Source organism: Eulemur rufifrons, chromosome 8 (assembly GCF_041146395.1).
Source record: "Eulemur rufifrons isolate Redbay chromosome 8, OSU_ERuf_1, whole genome shotgun sequence".
Classification (NCBI taxonomy): Eukaryota; Metazoa; Chordata; class Mammalia; order Primates; family Lemuridae; genus Eulemur; species Eulemur rufifrons.
Genome location: NC_090990.1, coordinates 5784040 through 5801537, shown reverse-complemented (window position 1 = coordinate 5801537; position 17498 = coordinate 5784040). Strand labels below are relative to the sequence as shown.

At 36.5% G+C, this 17498-nt stretch overlaps 1 protein-coding gene across 2 annotated transcripts in view; it reads right to left on the bottom strand.

Annotated features, from left to right (window-relative positions):
* KIF1B (kinesin family member 1B) overlaps positions 1-17498 on the bottom strand; it is a 148900-nt gene that overhangs the window by 121363 nt on the left and 10039 nt on the right. For both annotated transcript variants that reach the window (XM_069479325.1, XM_069479326.1), the window contains exon 2: positions 12689-12870. In XM_069479325.1, coding sequence (XP_069335426.1) covers positions 12689-12794 — 106 coding nt within the window. In that variant the 5' untranslated portion in view covers positions 12795-12870. The remainder of the gene's footprint in view (positions 1-12688; positions 12871-17498) is intronic.

Sequence of the window (17498 nt, the reverse complement as noted above, 5' to 3'; positions counted from 1 at the left end):
CTGTAAATACAAATGAAGCTACGCTCACTCATCCTCCCCTTTCCTAAATTTCATGAAAGACAATTTTTCCACAGACCAGCAGGGGGGTGGGGGGAGCGGAGCTCTGCAATCCAGTCCCTAACAGGCCATGGACTGGTACTGGTCCTTGGCCCAGGGATTGAGGACCGCAGACCTGGGAGGAAGGAAGGCAATCAGAAGAGCATGAGAGAGATGGAAGTTCAAGGAGGCAGTCAAGCTATGTTCCCTACCATTATCACAATGATTATCATCATAACTACTTTCAGGATTCCCTACAGCCACGAGTCTTTGTTCAGGCTATCTCCTGATTTCCCTAATACTTGCTCTGCTCACACTCACCTCTGGGCCTTGGCTCCCGGTTAGTCTGAAAGGCAGTCTTAGCATCTAAGACCTGAATGTATCTTTTCCCAAGTCCAAAGGCGGTTATCCTCTCCTACAACTTTCACACCTTTTCCCTTTTGTCTTCTAACTTTTTATTCCTCATATTGTAACCAACATTAGTTACCTTAGGAGAGCGGGAGAAGAGAAGGACAGTGTCGGAGAAGAGAAGGAAAGTGTCGTTTTCACAAAGTCTGACTTCAAGACTCTTATCAAAGATAAACATAAATGCCTTTAAAATGACAATCACAAAATGTTTCAAAGGTCTTAGTTTATTGATGAACCATATTTAACCATGTTCTCTTTCTTGGAGTTGCTTCAAGTCAAAATTAGCATTACAAGGTCTGTTAAATACCCCAATTTTACCCCCTTTTCTCCTTGCCTTCTTTCCAACTGTTACTTCAGCATAAAGATGCAGAAATAACGTTTTAATTACTGAGCACTATAAAATAAGGCAGTCAAAACAAGATTTGCACTTAAAAGCCTTTTTATTCTCCAGAATAAATTTGTTTATCTAATATCTCCAAGTCTCTATGTAGCAATTATAGTGTTGTTGGCAAACTACTAAAGATTTTACCAGCAACTATAATTAACATAGCAGTGTGGCAACACTGTAACTTTATTTTAACTTTACTAACAAAGCATGTTTTGAGCTTGTTGAAAATCCCAATGACATCTTCAGCACAACCTTCCTCCTATGCAACAAAAGCCTCCTATGTCAACAATTAAGAAAAATGGCACAAAATAAAAGCATTTTATATGCCACTTATATCTTAAAACCATAGAACCAAAACCCATAAGCAGCCTCCTCCCTCCTCGCAATATAAGAAATATATAGTAAATAGTATAAAGCATACTGCCATAAAGCAGATTTAAGCAAAAGATCTACGATTATGAAGTTCCTTAATCATTTAAAATAACAGCTTACTAATTTTATGAAAAAAGTATAAATGTACTATATTTGTTCACCATATACTCAATCTCAGAGTATTAAAAAATAAATAAATACACAGTAGGAAAAAAAAAATCCTACAACTCTGCAGTATCACAGTGTGATCACTCTAATATAAAATATACCAGCTGGCTGGGCATGGTGGCTCACACCTGTAGTCCAGCACTTTGGGAGGCCCAAGCAGAGAATCGCTTAAGGCTAGGATTTAAGATCAACCTGGGCAACACAGCATCTCTACAAAAAAAATGTTTTTAATTAGCCAGGCACAGTGGTGCAAGCCTGTAGTCCTAGCTACTTGGCAAGGTGAGACGATCCCTTGAGCACAGGAGTTTGAGGCTGCAGTGATCTATGATCACACTACTACACTTCCGCCTGGGTGACAGAGTGAGACCTTGTAGCTAAAGAAAATTAAAAATTAAAAAAACGTTATTTATTGTATATTTCAAAATAACTAAGAATAGAATTGGAATGTTCCTAACACAAAGAAATAAGTGCTTGAGGAGATGGATATCCCAAACACTCTGATTTGATCATTACACACTGTATTCTTGTATCAAAATAGCTCATGTATCCCATAAATATGTACAACCATTATGTATCCATAACTAAAAATTAAAAATAATTTTTAAAAAGAGGTATCAAAATAAATTTTAGTCTAACAGTTAAACTCAAATTAGACATCAACATTCAGTATTACTGCACAGAAGAGTAAAACTTAATAATTATTTTCAGAGGTGGTAAGAGGATCACAGAGGTTAAGAGTAAGGGCTCTGGGGCAAGACAGCCTAAGTTCATTTTATAGTTCCCTTAATTCCTAGATATGCGAGCCCAGGCAAGTTAGCCAACAAACACCTCTTTGCCTCAACTCCTTCATCTGTGAAATGGGGAAAATAACAGTACTTGCCATAAGATTACTGTGAAGATTACTGTAAGTTAAAATTTATAAGTGGCTAATTGTGTCTGGAACAACTTAAGTGTTTGTTGCTGTTACTGTTGTTAATTACTAATTATGGTATTTTTTCTCCAGTAAAAGGCAATTTAAAAGTAAAGGTTTTTGTTTTCCCCTTCACCCATTTTTCTTCCTCAAGTTTATTCACAGTTAAAGGAGTTCTTTGGTATCAGACCAGAACAATGTGGTGGGGAAACAGTAAGTATATAATATTTCCTCATTGTGTTGCTTCTGCTAATTCTGGCCTTACAGTTTTCTGTTAACAAAAAGTGCTTCTCAGGCCGGGCGCGGTGGCTCACACCTGTAATCCTAGCATTCTGGGAGGCCGAGAGGCAGGTGGATCGTTTGAACTCTGGAGTTCGAGACCAGCCTGAGCAAGAGCGAGACCCGGTCTCTACTAAAAATAGAAAGAAATTATATGGACAGCTAAAAATATTTATAGAAAAATTAACCGGGCATGGTGGCGCGTGCCTATAGTCCCAGCTACTCGGGAGGCTGAGGCAGGAGGATCGCTTGAGCCCAGGAGTTTGAGGTTGCTGTGAGCTAGGCTGATCCCACAGCACTCTAACCCTGGGCAACAGAGTGAGACTGTCTCAAAAAAAAAAAAAAAAAAGTGCTTCTCAGACATTCCCTACCTTTCCCTGCCATATCCCTTTTCCATGTTGGTCAACGACAGACCATATAAGAAGGTTAGCAAGTACCACGGTAGTCCTGTAAGACTAAAATACCAGGGAGCATACATTCAGGGCAACTTGAGTCTATGCTCCAGGTTAAAAAATAAAAATAAATATAAATATTTTTAAAAATTTACAAAAGATTAAAATACCATATTTTTTTTTACTGTACCTTTTCTATGTTTAGGTATGTTTAAATACACAAGTACTCACCATTGTGTTACAGTTGCCTATAGTATTCAGTACAGTAACATGCTGTACAGGTTTGTAGCCCGGAAGTAACAGCTATATACCACACAGCCTAGCTGTATAGTAGGCTGTATCATTTATGTTTGTATAGGTATACTCCATGGTGTTCGCACAAAGACAAAATTGCCTAACAATGCATTTCTCAGAACATGTGACTGTATGTAGATGGCCCTCCTCAGTGCTTTCCTAACAGTCACCACACTGCTTTGATTATTTGTCTCTGTCTAAAACAAGACTAAAATCTCTCTGAAAGCTTGGTGGCCTTGAGGCCTAGGCTTGCTGAATAACAAAAACCTAATTTTCTGTAGATACTCTCAAAAATCTAATATTTCTTATTTCTACCACCTATATCTATGAGGCATTCATCCCTAAACAATACAACTAAGAACAGTTTTTAGCCTTTATGATACACAGGCCTTGACACACATACAGGTATTTTTACCAAAAATAAAATCTATGAACGCCTGCTTTGCCTAACGTAGAACCAGAAGTAGCAGTCCCTTTCACGGTCTTGCTAATTGCATTCCAGACTTCGCTAGCTCCCATCGCAGTGCTTTACACTTCACTGGGTAACTACCAAAAGCAATCAGCACCATGTTATTGGCATGCACAAAAATGAACTCCAAAACATCTCTTGAGAGCTGCAAAGAAGGCAAAAAAAACAAAAAACAAAAACAAAAAACTAGGCATAGCTACTTTCTCCTGTGAGAAACCAACAAATGCACATATAAAGGCAGCTTGAAGTACAGTTTGGATTTTAATTCAGGCAACCTCAAAAGACTAGAAAAATAACACATAAAGCAACAAAGAAAGAAGACTAGGTTTCCTACACAATGACTTTATCCAGTAGTCTAACAAAGACTGTTTTGATGTGAAAACAATTTAGGTAGTTGAAGAAGTTTAAATTATATAATGCAGTAAAAAGCAGTCTAAAATACACAATAGCGAAAACACCTTCCAACTTAGTAATAGGTCCAATTCTATCTTTAAAACTTACATTCTCTTCTTCTGGATAGAGAGAAAAAAAAAGAAACTTACATTCTCACTGCAAATAACAATTTAGGTGCTAAAACTAACAATAAAAAACAACTTAAATAATTTTTCCAATACCATCCTATACAGTACACATGATTACATTTGATCTTCAACCCTGGGATAGAAGGCTAGGTAGGCAACATCCCCATTTACTAAATGAGGAACCTAAGGCTCATCAAGCGTCTGATAATAAAGGATGAATTAAATAAAGTATGAATCATAAGTATAACAGAATATCATATAGCTACTGAAATCACATTCCTAAAGAATATTTAAGAAATGCGGAAATGCACCCAATATACTAGTAAGTGGCAGACCAGGGAGGCTACAAAGATTTGACAAAGCACAAACTTCAGCTTTTATTCTGAGAAGGGAACCATTTCAGAGTTTTGAGCAAAAAAATACTTTAACTTCCATTCTAAAACGATCACTCTAGCTGCTAGCTGATCTGCTAGTTAAGACTAGACTGTTGAAGAAGGGGCAGAAACAAGGGACCTGTTGGAAGGTTAGTGCAGGCGGTGGCAGTAGAGATGGTAAAAAGTGGTCAGATCCTGGGTAGATTCTGAGGCAAAGCCCAAAGGACTTTCTGATGGATTGGAGAGAGAGAACTCAAGGATGATTACATGATTTTTGCCCTGAGCAACTACAAAGATAAAGTTGCCATTGATTAAGCTGAGGGAGAGAGAATGCAGGGAGTAGAGTTGCAAAGGATATATCCAGAATTCACTTTTGGACATGTTGAGTTTGAAGTGTTTTAACAGACATGCAGGTAGAGATGGCAGGTAGACAGCCACATAAACTGCCTTCTAAAAATAATTCCTTCCCCACCTGTATGGGGATCAAATTCTTCTTCACAGCACTCCCATGAAGTGGTTTCAAGCCTGAAGTGTCCAATAATGGAAGATTAGCTAAATAAAGTATGGCTCGTAAATACAACTGCATAGAATACTATACAACCATTAAAATCACGGGGTTTTTGTTTTGTTTACTTTGTTTTGTTTGAGACAGAGTCTTACTCTTATCGCCCACGCTAGAGTGCAGTGGTGTTATCAAAGCTCGCTGCAACCTCAAACTCCTGGGCTCAAGCAATCCTCCCGCCTTGGCTTCCAAAGTGCTAGGATTATAGGCATGAGCCACAGCACCTGGCCAAAATCATGAATACTTAAGAATGTGATAAATAATGAATTTAATTAATAAATAACAGTGGGCATTTTACTGTTATTTAATTTGCAAGCTTTGTGGTAGATGAAAAGAAAAAAAGAATTTGTTCTGTGTACACATTCATATCTTATTCTGCATGTTCCAATTCATCTATTCATTCACTAAATGCTTATTATAATAAATAACAGGCACCAGTCTAGGCCTAGTGAGAACAAGACATATATTCCCTACCCTCATAGTTAACCCTCCCTATTAGAAAAGACAAATAATTAAATATACTATTATAGGCCAGGCACAGTAGCTCATGCCTGTAATCCTAGCACTCTGGGAGGCCAAGGCAGGAGGATCACTTGAACTCAGGAGTTCAACACCAGCCTGAGCAATTGCAAGACTCCATCTCTACTAAAAATAGAAAAAATTAACTGGATGTGGTGGCACAAGCCTGTAGTCCCAGCTACTTGGGAGGCTGAGATAGGAGGATCACTGGAGCCCAAGAGTTTTAGGTTGCTGTAAGGTAGGCTGATGCCACAGCACTTTAGCCTGAGCAACAGAGCAAGACTATCTCACACACACACAAAAAAAACTATTATAATTAAGTAGAATATATCTGTAAGAACCTTATATGCATTAAGACATGAACATTAAAGAACTAGAACAAGATAGGAAATATTTATTATTGAAATAGAGCACTCATTTGAAGAGGTCACTTCTACTGATAAAGGAACATTAATAAATAACACTATTCTTAAAAAGATAGTTAACCCCAATTTGTTCTTTAGGTAAAAATAAGCAGGTAGACTTAACCAGGGTCAGCCTCTGCATTAACTATGATATAATCTACTTAATCTACAAATTCTTAAATCCATTCAATCCATCTTTACATTGATTTGTCATGTTATTAAAATTAAAGGATATATCACAAGAAGAAAGCAATATTTAATGTAGTTTCTGTAACATTTTCTAGTCATCCAACTCTATGCAATCCCCTTCCTGCACTTTAGTTGCAACTTGAGATGGTGCATCTAGATCCCTTATATTATTAAAAATGGCTCTATATCTATAAACACTATGGGTTTCCACGTCTGTTCTGAATATCAAAACCTATAATTATGCTTAAAAAAACCAACAAAACTAGTTAATTATGATATACCTATATTATAGAATTTTATATAGTCACTGAAGTCATGTAGACAAATAAATACATTAAAAATATTAGAAGACGAAAAAGCTAAAAAATAATACATATATTATAACCCAATTATGTAAAAAAACAATGTGTAAAGGTATAAGGAAAAGATAAAAGAAATATACATCCAGATGTTAATGGTACGTCTGAGTGGTAAAATTAAAAATAATTTTGCTTTGTGATTTCTGTATTTTCCAATTTTTTAATTGCTTTTGTTTTCAAAATAAAAGGTATTACATGTTATCTTTAAATTTTAAAACTAATTGGTTTATATAATTTATGGATATAATGAATAAATATGTTCAGTAAATTATACTGAAACAGGGGCAAAGACAGGTTGAACCGGTGCTGTGCCAGTTAACAAGTTATCTTCCTTTTGTGTTTTTTTTTTTTTTCCACTAATTAAAAGTATTAAACTATGAAGATGCCAAGCGTAGTGGCTGGCGACTGCAAACTCAGCTACTCAGGAGTCTGAGGCGGTAGGATCACTTGAGGCCAGGACTTCAAGATCAGCCTAAGGCAACCTAGTAAGACCTCATCTCTACAAAAAAATAGAAAAATCAGCTGGGTATGGTGGCGTGTGCCTGTAGTCTCAGCTACTCAGGAGGCTGAGGCAGGAGGATCGCTTGAGCCCAGGAGTTTGAGGTTACAGTGAGCAATGACGATGCCACTGACCTCATGCCCAGGTAACAGAGCAAGACTCTGTCTCAAAAAAAAGGGAGGGGTGGCCTTGAGGATCACAGTCTTCCCCACCCTGCCACTGCTGAGGGACTGTGCCATCAGTTTAAGCCAACCTCCCTGAAGGAAGAGAAGGCCACTGACAGTGTGATATTTAGTCCTTGTATAAACCTCTTTATCATCTTGCTTACCTTCTTACATTCTAGTGACTAAATGAGAGTCATTTAATCAATCAATGTAAACGTGTTCCTTAAAAAGATCCTCTCTTTGGAAAAGGAAGGAGTGAAAAAGTGGCTAGAAAATTTCAGAAAGAGCAGGCTGAGGGTAGGACTTGTGCTTCTGATATGATAAGCCCTGCTCCCTGGCATGAGTATACATCTCTATTAGCAAGAATAAGACTTTTAAATACTTAGTGGATATATAATAAATATATTTATAAAATATATGTAGAATACAAACAATAACAATGAAACAAAACCCCAAGTACCCACCCATGAGTCACAGAACATGACCCTCCCAGATCTCTGTGTCCACCATCCCTCTCAGGCACCACTATCCTGAATTTTGTCATCATTGCCTTATTTTTCTTCATACTTTTACCATGTTTGTATGAGATAAAGAATATAGAGAAGAGTTTTGCATGTTTTGAGATATATGTAAACAAAATACAGTTTGCATTGTAACTTCCTTGTGTAGTATGACTTGTGTGTGTACATGTGTGTAGTAATTCTTCTCTTTGCTATATTCTATTTTGTAAATGTACCATGATTTATTTACCCATTCCCCTGCTGACAGATAGTAGGGCTACTTTCAGTTTTTTTCGATAAGAAAAAACAGTACTGTTAGGAGTTGAAATGCCCAAATCTTCAGCAGTTTTTAGTTACTTTCAGTAAAATGTAATGCATTTGTAGAGTTAAGGAAAGACACATGATTGAGTATGAGTGAGATATTCAGGAATGAATCCTGAAAAGAGGCAGGTTAAAATAAAAACCTGGAAATTATATCTCTAAGGTTAGAGTATATGGTATGGAGGCAGAGTAGTAGTAGCTGAAGAGCTGGCCTTCTTCTTAGGCCACAATGTGAAACACTTTGGATACTAAGTTGTGGAGTTTATACCATAGTCTGATTTAACTAATTATGTACTGGCTTATCCTGGAAAAAACTCAAGGAGACTTAATTCTGATTCTAAGCTAGAGATTTATTTTTAGACAGAGTCTTGCTCTAGCACCCCAAGTAGAATGCAGTAGTGTCATCATAGCTCACTGCAACCTCAAACTGCTGGGCTCAAGCGATCCTCCTGCCTCAGCTTCCCAAGTAGGTGGGACTACAGGCGCTTGCCCCCATGCCCAGCTAATTTTTTTATTTTTGTAGAGATGAGGTTCTCATTCTTGCTCAGGCTGGTCTCGAACTCCTGACCTCAGTGATCCTCCCACCTCAGTCTCCCAGACTGCTAGGATTACAGGCGTGAGCCACCGCACCAGCCTAAGCTAGTGATTTTTAACTTTTTTTGGGAACATAGGTCTCTTTAAAATTAGTGTATTGAAAATGACTGCCCTCTCCCTAGGAAAATGCTGAAACATATTTTGCATATAATTTCAAGGGGTTCCCACCTTTACAGATACTCAGAATTCCATCCATGGATCCCAGAAAAAGAAACACAGTTGAAATGCAAGTGAAAATTAGTTAATACCAATCAGAGAAAAACAAAAGACTAAAACTAACAAGAAAATACAGAATTACATAAAGACCAACCATCAAACTTCACTGGAACAACAAAAATCCATCAAATTTATTGTGAATTTCAAAATAGCTAGAAGAGGAGAATTGGAATGTTCCCAATCCATGGACAAATGTTTAAAGTAATGGACATCCAATTACTATCCTGATTTGATCATTATACATTGTAGATATGTATTAAATTATCGCATGTACTCCACAGATATGTACCATTATTACATAGCAGTTAAAAAAAAAAACACTTAAAAAAATCCAACAGAAGGCCGGGCGTGGTGGCTCACGCTTGTAATCCTAGCACTCTGGGAGGCCAAGGCGGGAGGATAGCTCAAGGTCAGGAGTTCGAGACCAGCCTGAGCAAGAGTGAGACCCCGTCTCTACTAAAAATAGAAAGAAATTATATGGACAACTAAAAATATATACACAGAAAAATTAGCCAGGCACGGTGGCACATGCCTGTAGTCCCAGCTACTCAGAAGGCTGAGGCAGGAGGATCGCTTAAGCCCAGGAGTTTGAAGTTGCTGTGAGCTAGGCTGACGCCACGGCACTCTAGCCAAGGCAAAAGAGTGAGACTCTGTCTCCAAAAAAAAAAAAAAAAAAATCCAACAGAATGCAGCATTAGGCTATGGTTAAGTAGGTAAGAATAGAGCAGAGTTTTCTTTCCTGCCTCTTTATTATCCACAATGTTCACAAAGATAATTTATATATTTTTACATTTACTTTCATGTTGTTACATTTGTACTAGTAAAAGCATACAAATTTAAATGCATTCCTTTCTAAATTCTTCTTTTCCAAATCTCCATTTTGTCCCTGCCCTTCCTCTGCCCAAATTTTCAATAGTGGACATGAAATTATTCTTTGTACTAGTTATGATGTGCAACATTTGGTTTACAAATGTACGTATGTGAATGAAAAAGCCTTAAAAAACATACAATGTAAGCAATAAATAGGAAAAAAAATCAGGGTTACTTCTATCCCACTAAGATTGGGCATTGGAAAAAAAAAAAATAACCTGAACAAAGGAAGACTGATAAATACACATGAATGAGATTTACCAAAGGACAAGAGACAGAATCCTGTGGTTAAAGACAAAGCAACATATTCCAGTTCAGTCACCTGATGAGTGTCTCTCACATCATAAGTGAAAACCAACTTTATCCACCTCCTGTTTTGAGGGAATTATGCAGATTCAATATCTCCAGATTTACACATATAACCTAACCATAAATGTGAGCAGTTAGATCATTAACTTTGCCCCATTTTCCTCTTTACAAAGCAATTAGACAGTAAGAAATGCTTCCAAAGTGGCAGAAACTTGGAATATAATGGGATATTATTGAACAAAGCCACTTATATGTGCTCGGGACTCCAAAATGTCAAGGCAGAAACATTTATCTGTGCCATAGAAAATATTTCCTGCAAGACCAGAAAGTGCAAATAAAATGGCTAACTACTCAGTTTTCAGATTTTGCACATTCCCAAAAGTACTCTTCATACTCTTCTACTTTTTCATAAGAGACTTTACGGCAGGAACATTCCATTGCATTCCATCTGCAATCAGCTATAATCCTTGCGAGCAGCAGTCCAGGCCAGCTTGCCAGAATAGCAGTCTTTTTAAAGCAGCTAACACATGTGGCTACAGTATATTCATTTCCAACAATTCTATGTTCAAAATGCATGCATTCTTCCAATCTAAGCCCAGTGGTTTTTTTTAAAAACAAGCTATTAATACTTTCTAAATATAGCATCTTTCATACAAATGCCTCATTTCAAATCTCTCACTGAAAAATTATTTGGATTACATATTAGTCAAATTACTACAAAATTGCTATAAAAGATAAAAAAACAGAAACAGAAAACCTAAGTAGAGAACAAAATGCCAAAAAATTCTAGAGGAAAAAGTTTCACATACAATAGATATGATAGTTCTCACGTGATTAGTTGCTTTCCAAGAACAGATAACTCAGGAACCAAATGATCCCAAATCTCTGTGCCATGACAAAATTAAATATTTAGGTAGAAAACTAACTCTAATTTTTTCAAGGCTGATTCATCTAATGAGATTTTTTTTTTTAATAGAGATAGGGTCTCCCTATGTTGCTCAGGCTGGTCTCAAACTTCTGCGCTCAAGCAATCCTCTCACCTCTGTCTCCCGAGTAGCTGAGACTATAGGCAAACATGACATTTTTTTTTTTTTTTTTGTAGAGACAGGGTCTTGAACTCCTGTTCTAAAGGAATCTGTGCCCCAACATACACACACCTGGGCCTCCCAAAGTGCTGGGATTACAGGTGTGAGCCACTGTACCCAGCCTTGAGACATAATTTATATACCACAAAGTTCACTCATTTACAGTGTACAATTCAATGTTGACTTTCACCTCTCTCTTTGACAATTATTCGTAGGATACAATCCACAGAATCATTTTGCCACAATGGTTGACAAAGAAAGGTAAAACACAATGGTATGGCCATTTAGATTTCTACTTTTGAATCTTTCTTAAAAAAAGATTGTTTTCCAGCCTGAGCAAGAGCGAGACCCCATCTCTACTAAAAATAGAAAGAAATTATATGGACAGCTAAAAATATACAGAGAAAAAATTAGCCGGGCATGGTGGCGCATGCCTGTAGTCCCAGCTACTCGGGAGGCTGAGGCAGGAGGATCGCTTGAGCTCAGGAGTTTGAGGTTGCTGTGAGCTAGGCTGACGCCACGGCACTCACTCTAGCCTGGGCAACAGAGTGAGACTCTGTCTCAAAAAAAAAAAAAAAAAAAAAAAAAAAGATTGTTTTAAGCCCTATCTATCAAGTTCAGAGAAGAGTATAAGCAATGGAATGTTCAAAGTTATACATGAACTACCTGAAATGTGGGCTGCAATATCTAGCTAGATTTTTGTGGAATAAATATTTCCCACTGGAAGACTCCTTTGCACACAGAACACTAGCAAATAGCGCACAAGCAGATGAGGTCAGAATGGTTACTTCAGCAGTAACTTGTGTCCAAAAGAGTGATGATTCTGCTTTATCACAAAAATACAGATTTAAAGATAGCAGAGTCTATCTCTATTTTGAGTAATAATTTGCCTACAGACCCATATCAAGTAATTTAGTAGTGCAGGTACAAAAGAAATCAGCCTAAGTCATTTTTCACCTAAGTAATTCTATAGAGAAACAAGCCAGGAAAAAATGACTGATAATTTTACCAACAATTTATAAGTTTAAAATATATTATAGTTATATCCATTGTTCAACACAAAGAAGCATTGAAGAGTAAGTTTTAAGACCATCTTGTCAAGTCCTATTTAAAATCAAGAAAGAAAAACAATGAATCTTAGGGCCAACGGGTATTATTTCATCACATCGGGATTTAGTAAAAATCACTATTTACATCTTTATTATCATTAAGATTTCAACTTAATAAGCATTGCCACTAGCAAAATTAGTTCAGTTATTTGTGGTTTCTCAATTGTAAAAAGTAAAATAAATGGTCCATATTTACATATACTGCAGCAAATATCACAGAGCGGAAAATATCCAACGGATCATTCAGAATAGCAAAGTTCAAACACACGTTTGAACACAAATTTCACACACAAACATTCATTTATTCTGTTCACAGCAAAAAGAGAAGGGAAAGGGAAAGTAAGACATATGACTGATAGAAAACAACATGTACTCACTGGTCGAGTTGCCTTGCATCTGAATGATGCATTTGGACTCCTTGCTGGTCTCCCGAGAATTGAAGGGCCTCACCCGGACAGCCACCTTCACTGAGGCTCCCGACATTCTGATGGCCTTGTTATATATACGCAATCCACAAATAAAAAAATCAAATCTTCTTTTGAAGTTATATTCAAGTTTCCTTTAAAAAGAAAAAAATTCCATACAACATAGTCAAAATTAAAGAAAGTATGGGCTAACTTAAGCTGAAGAGCTACTATGTTAGTTCTATTTCTGTTTCCATTTCTAAAAACCTCATCCCATTTTCCCCCTGCATATCTTATATTCTCAATAAATTACCAAATTGAAAAATTAAAGACTGAAATTTTTTTCCTGTTCTCTTTCTTATACTTAAAAAAAACCCTGAACTTACTAATAAAAAATATAAATAGGCATCTATCTTGCTTTCTGTGTTTCTAGGTCAATCTTCTATAATATGTGAAAAACACAAAATGTTTATTTGTTGAAGAAGTTCCTTAAACAGATAACTTTCCATCTGTAAACCACTTACTACTTTTCTTTCAAAAAATACATTGAACTTTCTATACTTTAATTATAGCTTGAAACATTTGGTTACATGATATATATACATGTAATTAAACAGCAAAGGACAGAGAGAGGTTAGTTCTAGCCAAGTGCTTTAACTACACAGTGATTTCCTTTAATTTGAACAATACCTTGCGTATGTATCTCATTTGACCCTCACAACCACCCTCTACAATAAACAGAAAAGGTTCCAAGAGACCCAGGTCCTACCCTCAGATGTGCCACAGACTCATAGCAAAATCAAATCACTACATTTCACTATTGAATGAAGCCACAGGAAAAATGTGAACATTTTTCAGAGGAATAGTTTCCCTGCCAACAGAACAAAGATATCACTATTCAGTGAAAAGAACCCACATAAGTAATTTCCATAAGAAACAACCAATCTCCCTAGTCAGGAAGAAATCTATACTCTATCCATTATACAAACATCTTCAAGAAGAACCAAACAAAAGAAAAAAGTAAAAAAGTATGAGTCCAATTATCAGTGAATCCCAACAGAACTTAAATCTGACTAGTTTTTTTCCACGTAATCAAGTAGAGATTAGGAATGCTAACCTCCAGCTGAACAACATTGCCAATGCACTCCCTGGAAAAAGCAAAATGAATAAAACAAAAACAAAGTATTAAAAAAAACTATAAAGTCACTCTCTACCTTGCTGCCCTATCTTATTTTCTCAATAGCATTTATCACTATTTGAAATTCTTGTTTTTGGAACATGTCTGTGGTTTGTCCCTTATGTCACCATCAGAATGCTCAGAAATCTTGTCTATCATGTTTGCTAGCACTTAGAACAGTACCTGATGTAAGTGCTCAGTAAATGTTTGTTAAAGGAATGAATTAATGAATTATATTTCCCAGTTGTGAGAATTATCTGTTTAAGTCCTTTGCCTGGGTGGACACCATTTTTGGCCTCCACCCATCTGCACCCAGATGCTCAAAATAAACAGCAAAAGAAAAAAGTAAGTCCTTTGCCTGGTTTACTGATTTTTGTTTCTGTGGTCTTTGTTTCAAATAATTATACAATATATATTTTTTTGAGATATGGTCTCGCAGTGTCACCCAGGCTGGAGTGCAGTGGCGCTATTATAGCTCACTGCAGCCTCAAACTCCTGGGCTCAAGTGATATTCCTGTCTCAGCCTCCTGAGTAGCTGGGACTACAGGTGCATGCCACCACATACAGCTAACTTTTCTATTTTTGGTAGAGACAGAGTCCTGCTATGTTGCTCTGGCTGGTCTCAAACTCTTGTGCTCAAGCGATCCTCCCACCTTGGCCTCCCAAAGCACTAGGATTACAGGCATGCGCCACTGTGCCTGGACTAATATTTTTGATATTAATCTTTTTATATCTGCTACAGTGTTTTTCTAGCCTGTTTCCCATTTTATTTTACATTAAACTAATAGTTCTTTATCAAATTTTTTGTGATTACATTTATCAAATGAAAGCTTAACATTATTAACCCTCCCACTGAATGTAGCATGACTTATATTCACTAGTTGAGGACTATGCCAAAAGAGAATGGATGAAGCATTCAGAAAAAGCAAGACATAAAATACATTTCAATCCCTTTGATATACAAGCGTCATCTCAACAGTCACATCCAAGAACCCATTATCTTTTCCCTCAAACTAGCAGTCTCTGCCAATCTTCCCATTTCTATCAACATCACTCTCCCAGGCCCCCATACTATAAATCTTGGAGTCATCTTTGTTTCTTCTCTTTGAATCCTTGTATTAATATTAATATTATCAATGAAATATCACATGTAAAGTGTTAAGACATAAATTTGCTTTGCTTTAATTCTATCCTTCCCTTTCTCTCATTCCCATTGACATACTAATCTACGTCCTTACTACCACATGCGTAGGATGAACGATTCTCTGAGCTTTTAGTCTTTGATCCAATAGTCCTCAAACAGGGTCATACAAAACAGAATCACACAGGGTCATTTGAAAAGCAAACAATTCTAGACTCCCCTAGTATGGTATTCAACAATTTTGAGACAGGCCCCAGCTACGGTTTTTTGTTTGCTTACTTACTTATTTTTAGTTTGTTTAATTTTTCAATGATTATGTTACAAATCCCCAGCTAAGAATCACTGCTTTAAGCCACTGCTTAACCTCTTACAAGATCAACCTTTCTAAAGCATGATTTTCAATGTTACTCCCCATCACAAGAAAGTCCTCTTATTCCCCAGTACTTACAATAAGATCAAGACCAAAGTCAAGGTACTCCATGTTCTAGCCAAGTTCCTGTACTGTTCCACACACATGTTCTTTTCCACCTGCTCACTATTTCTCCTCTACAATGGGCATGAGTCTTCATTTCTTCCCCTATGGGATTGCCCAGATCCAGTCTTACCTCTTTGAAAATGCCTCACCCAAACACTCCAGGAATCAATGATATTTCCTACAGCACTTACAGACCCAAACACGTTGTGAGAACACTGCTATCATTTTACATGACTGCATTCTACCTTGCATTATTCTTTAATAGCTTCTCAAAGTGAAAATCCTATTCTTTCAAATATCTCTCTGAACTTAGTTTCCTTGAAAAAATGGCTACTTTCAAGTCTGACCAAGAAATTTCAAGATGATGCTAGGATATTTTAGCAAAAAATCTATGAAAAGTAAATAGGGAATGCGGTCACATCAAAAGAACACAGGTGCCAACTTAAAGGATCTCCTACTGGCCAAAGACAAGATAATCATAGCATTTTTTAAAAACAGTAAATGGACTTTAAAACATCAAATATATAAATTCATAAGTGTATGATACTTAAAAAAAAACCTCATTATTCTCAAACCTAGCAAATAAAACAAAAGAATTGAGCATACATCCAGTCTGTATACAATATTCCTGGATAACCAAATCGTCAATAAGGGTAAGTTCTTTTTTACAGAAAAATTCCAGTAAATAAACACAGAAGAAATGAAAGAATGTCACCTTTTTCCAACCCCACTGATACAAAGATTTTCTGCAGCAATTATCACTGGCTGCTAAAAAGCATGATGAAAGGTTGGTTGATGGTGGAATATATATGGGAATATACGGATATGGATTGGGCTGAGAACACATGAACCAAATGATAAATCTTAACATCACTAGAAGTAGGACACCAAAGTGGCATGCGTCCTGATGTGCTACGTAGGAAATACACAGTTCTAGTAAGTATTCTTCCCCCAACCCTTAAATTTAAAAAAATAAAATAAACAAAAACTAAATAGAATCAAGCTTTAGACACAACTACCAGTTTAGAAGACATAGGGAGCAAAGAAGCAATTTAGATGATACATCAAAGATGTAATCAGCCAAATCCAGAATACAGAAAAATCTACAGAACGAATCACCCAGTTTCTTCAAATAAATAACATAATTGGGAAGGGAGGGTTATAAAAAAGACTTGTGTTATTTATCAACCAAATACATGATTTTTCAATCAAGAAAATCTGTAAAAATATATTTTTTAGATAATCAGGGAAGTCTGAACATAGACAAGGTATTAGATGATATTAAGGAATTTGTCAGATGACAGAAGAAATAAGATTGCCAAAATGTTGATAAATTATTGAATATTATAGATATTTAAATGTAAAAAAAAGAACAAAACATGTTTTCTTTCATGTTCTATCCAGGGCCTAAAAAAGTGTTGAATGCTACTGACTGACTTACGAATAAGACAACAAAGGCTGAAACCTCTTTGCTGGGCTTTAGATATAAAGTACTATGCATTTGTAACTATGAATCAAAACACTAACATCTCTAATTGCTAATGTTCCCATAAATATAATACATTTTTCAATAGACTGCTTGACTCTCCTAACTAGCTTATCCTGTCAGCATCTCATTCAATCTCACATAATCAAAGTCAAAACATCTCTCCCTCAAACACTAGCTCTTTTGCCTCTTTACTGGCACTTTTAACATTCCCACCATTCTCCTATTCATTCCTACAGAGGCTAACAAGCTTGCTTCCTCTATCCATCTAACCAGTGGCTAAATCACACGGCTTCTGTCTATAAAAATCTCTCTCTCCATTTCTACCACCACCGTCCCTGTTAAGCTTTCAATACTTCTCACTCAAAGCCTTCTTGACCAGCTTTCTCTTTCTTCCACCTACCCCATCCGTACTTTACAACATCCCCACTTTCATCTTCACTATCCATTCTACACAATATTGCCAGATTCATCTTCCCAAAGTACAAGTCTACTCCTATCATT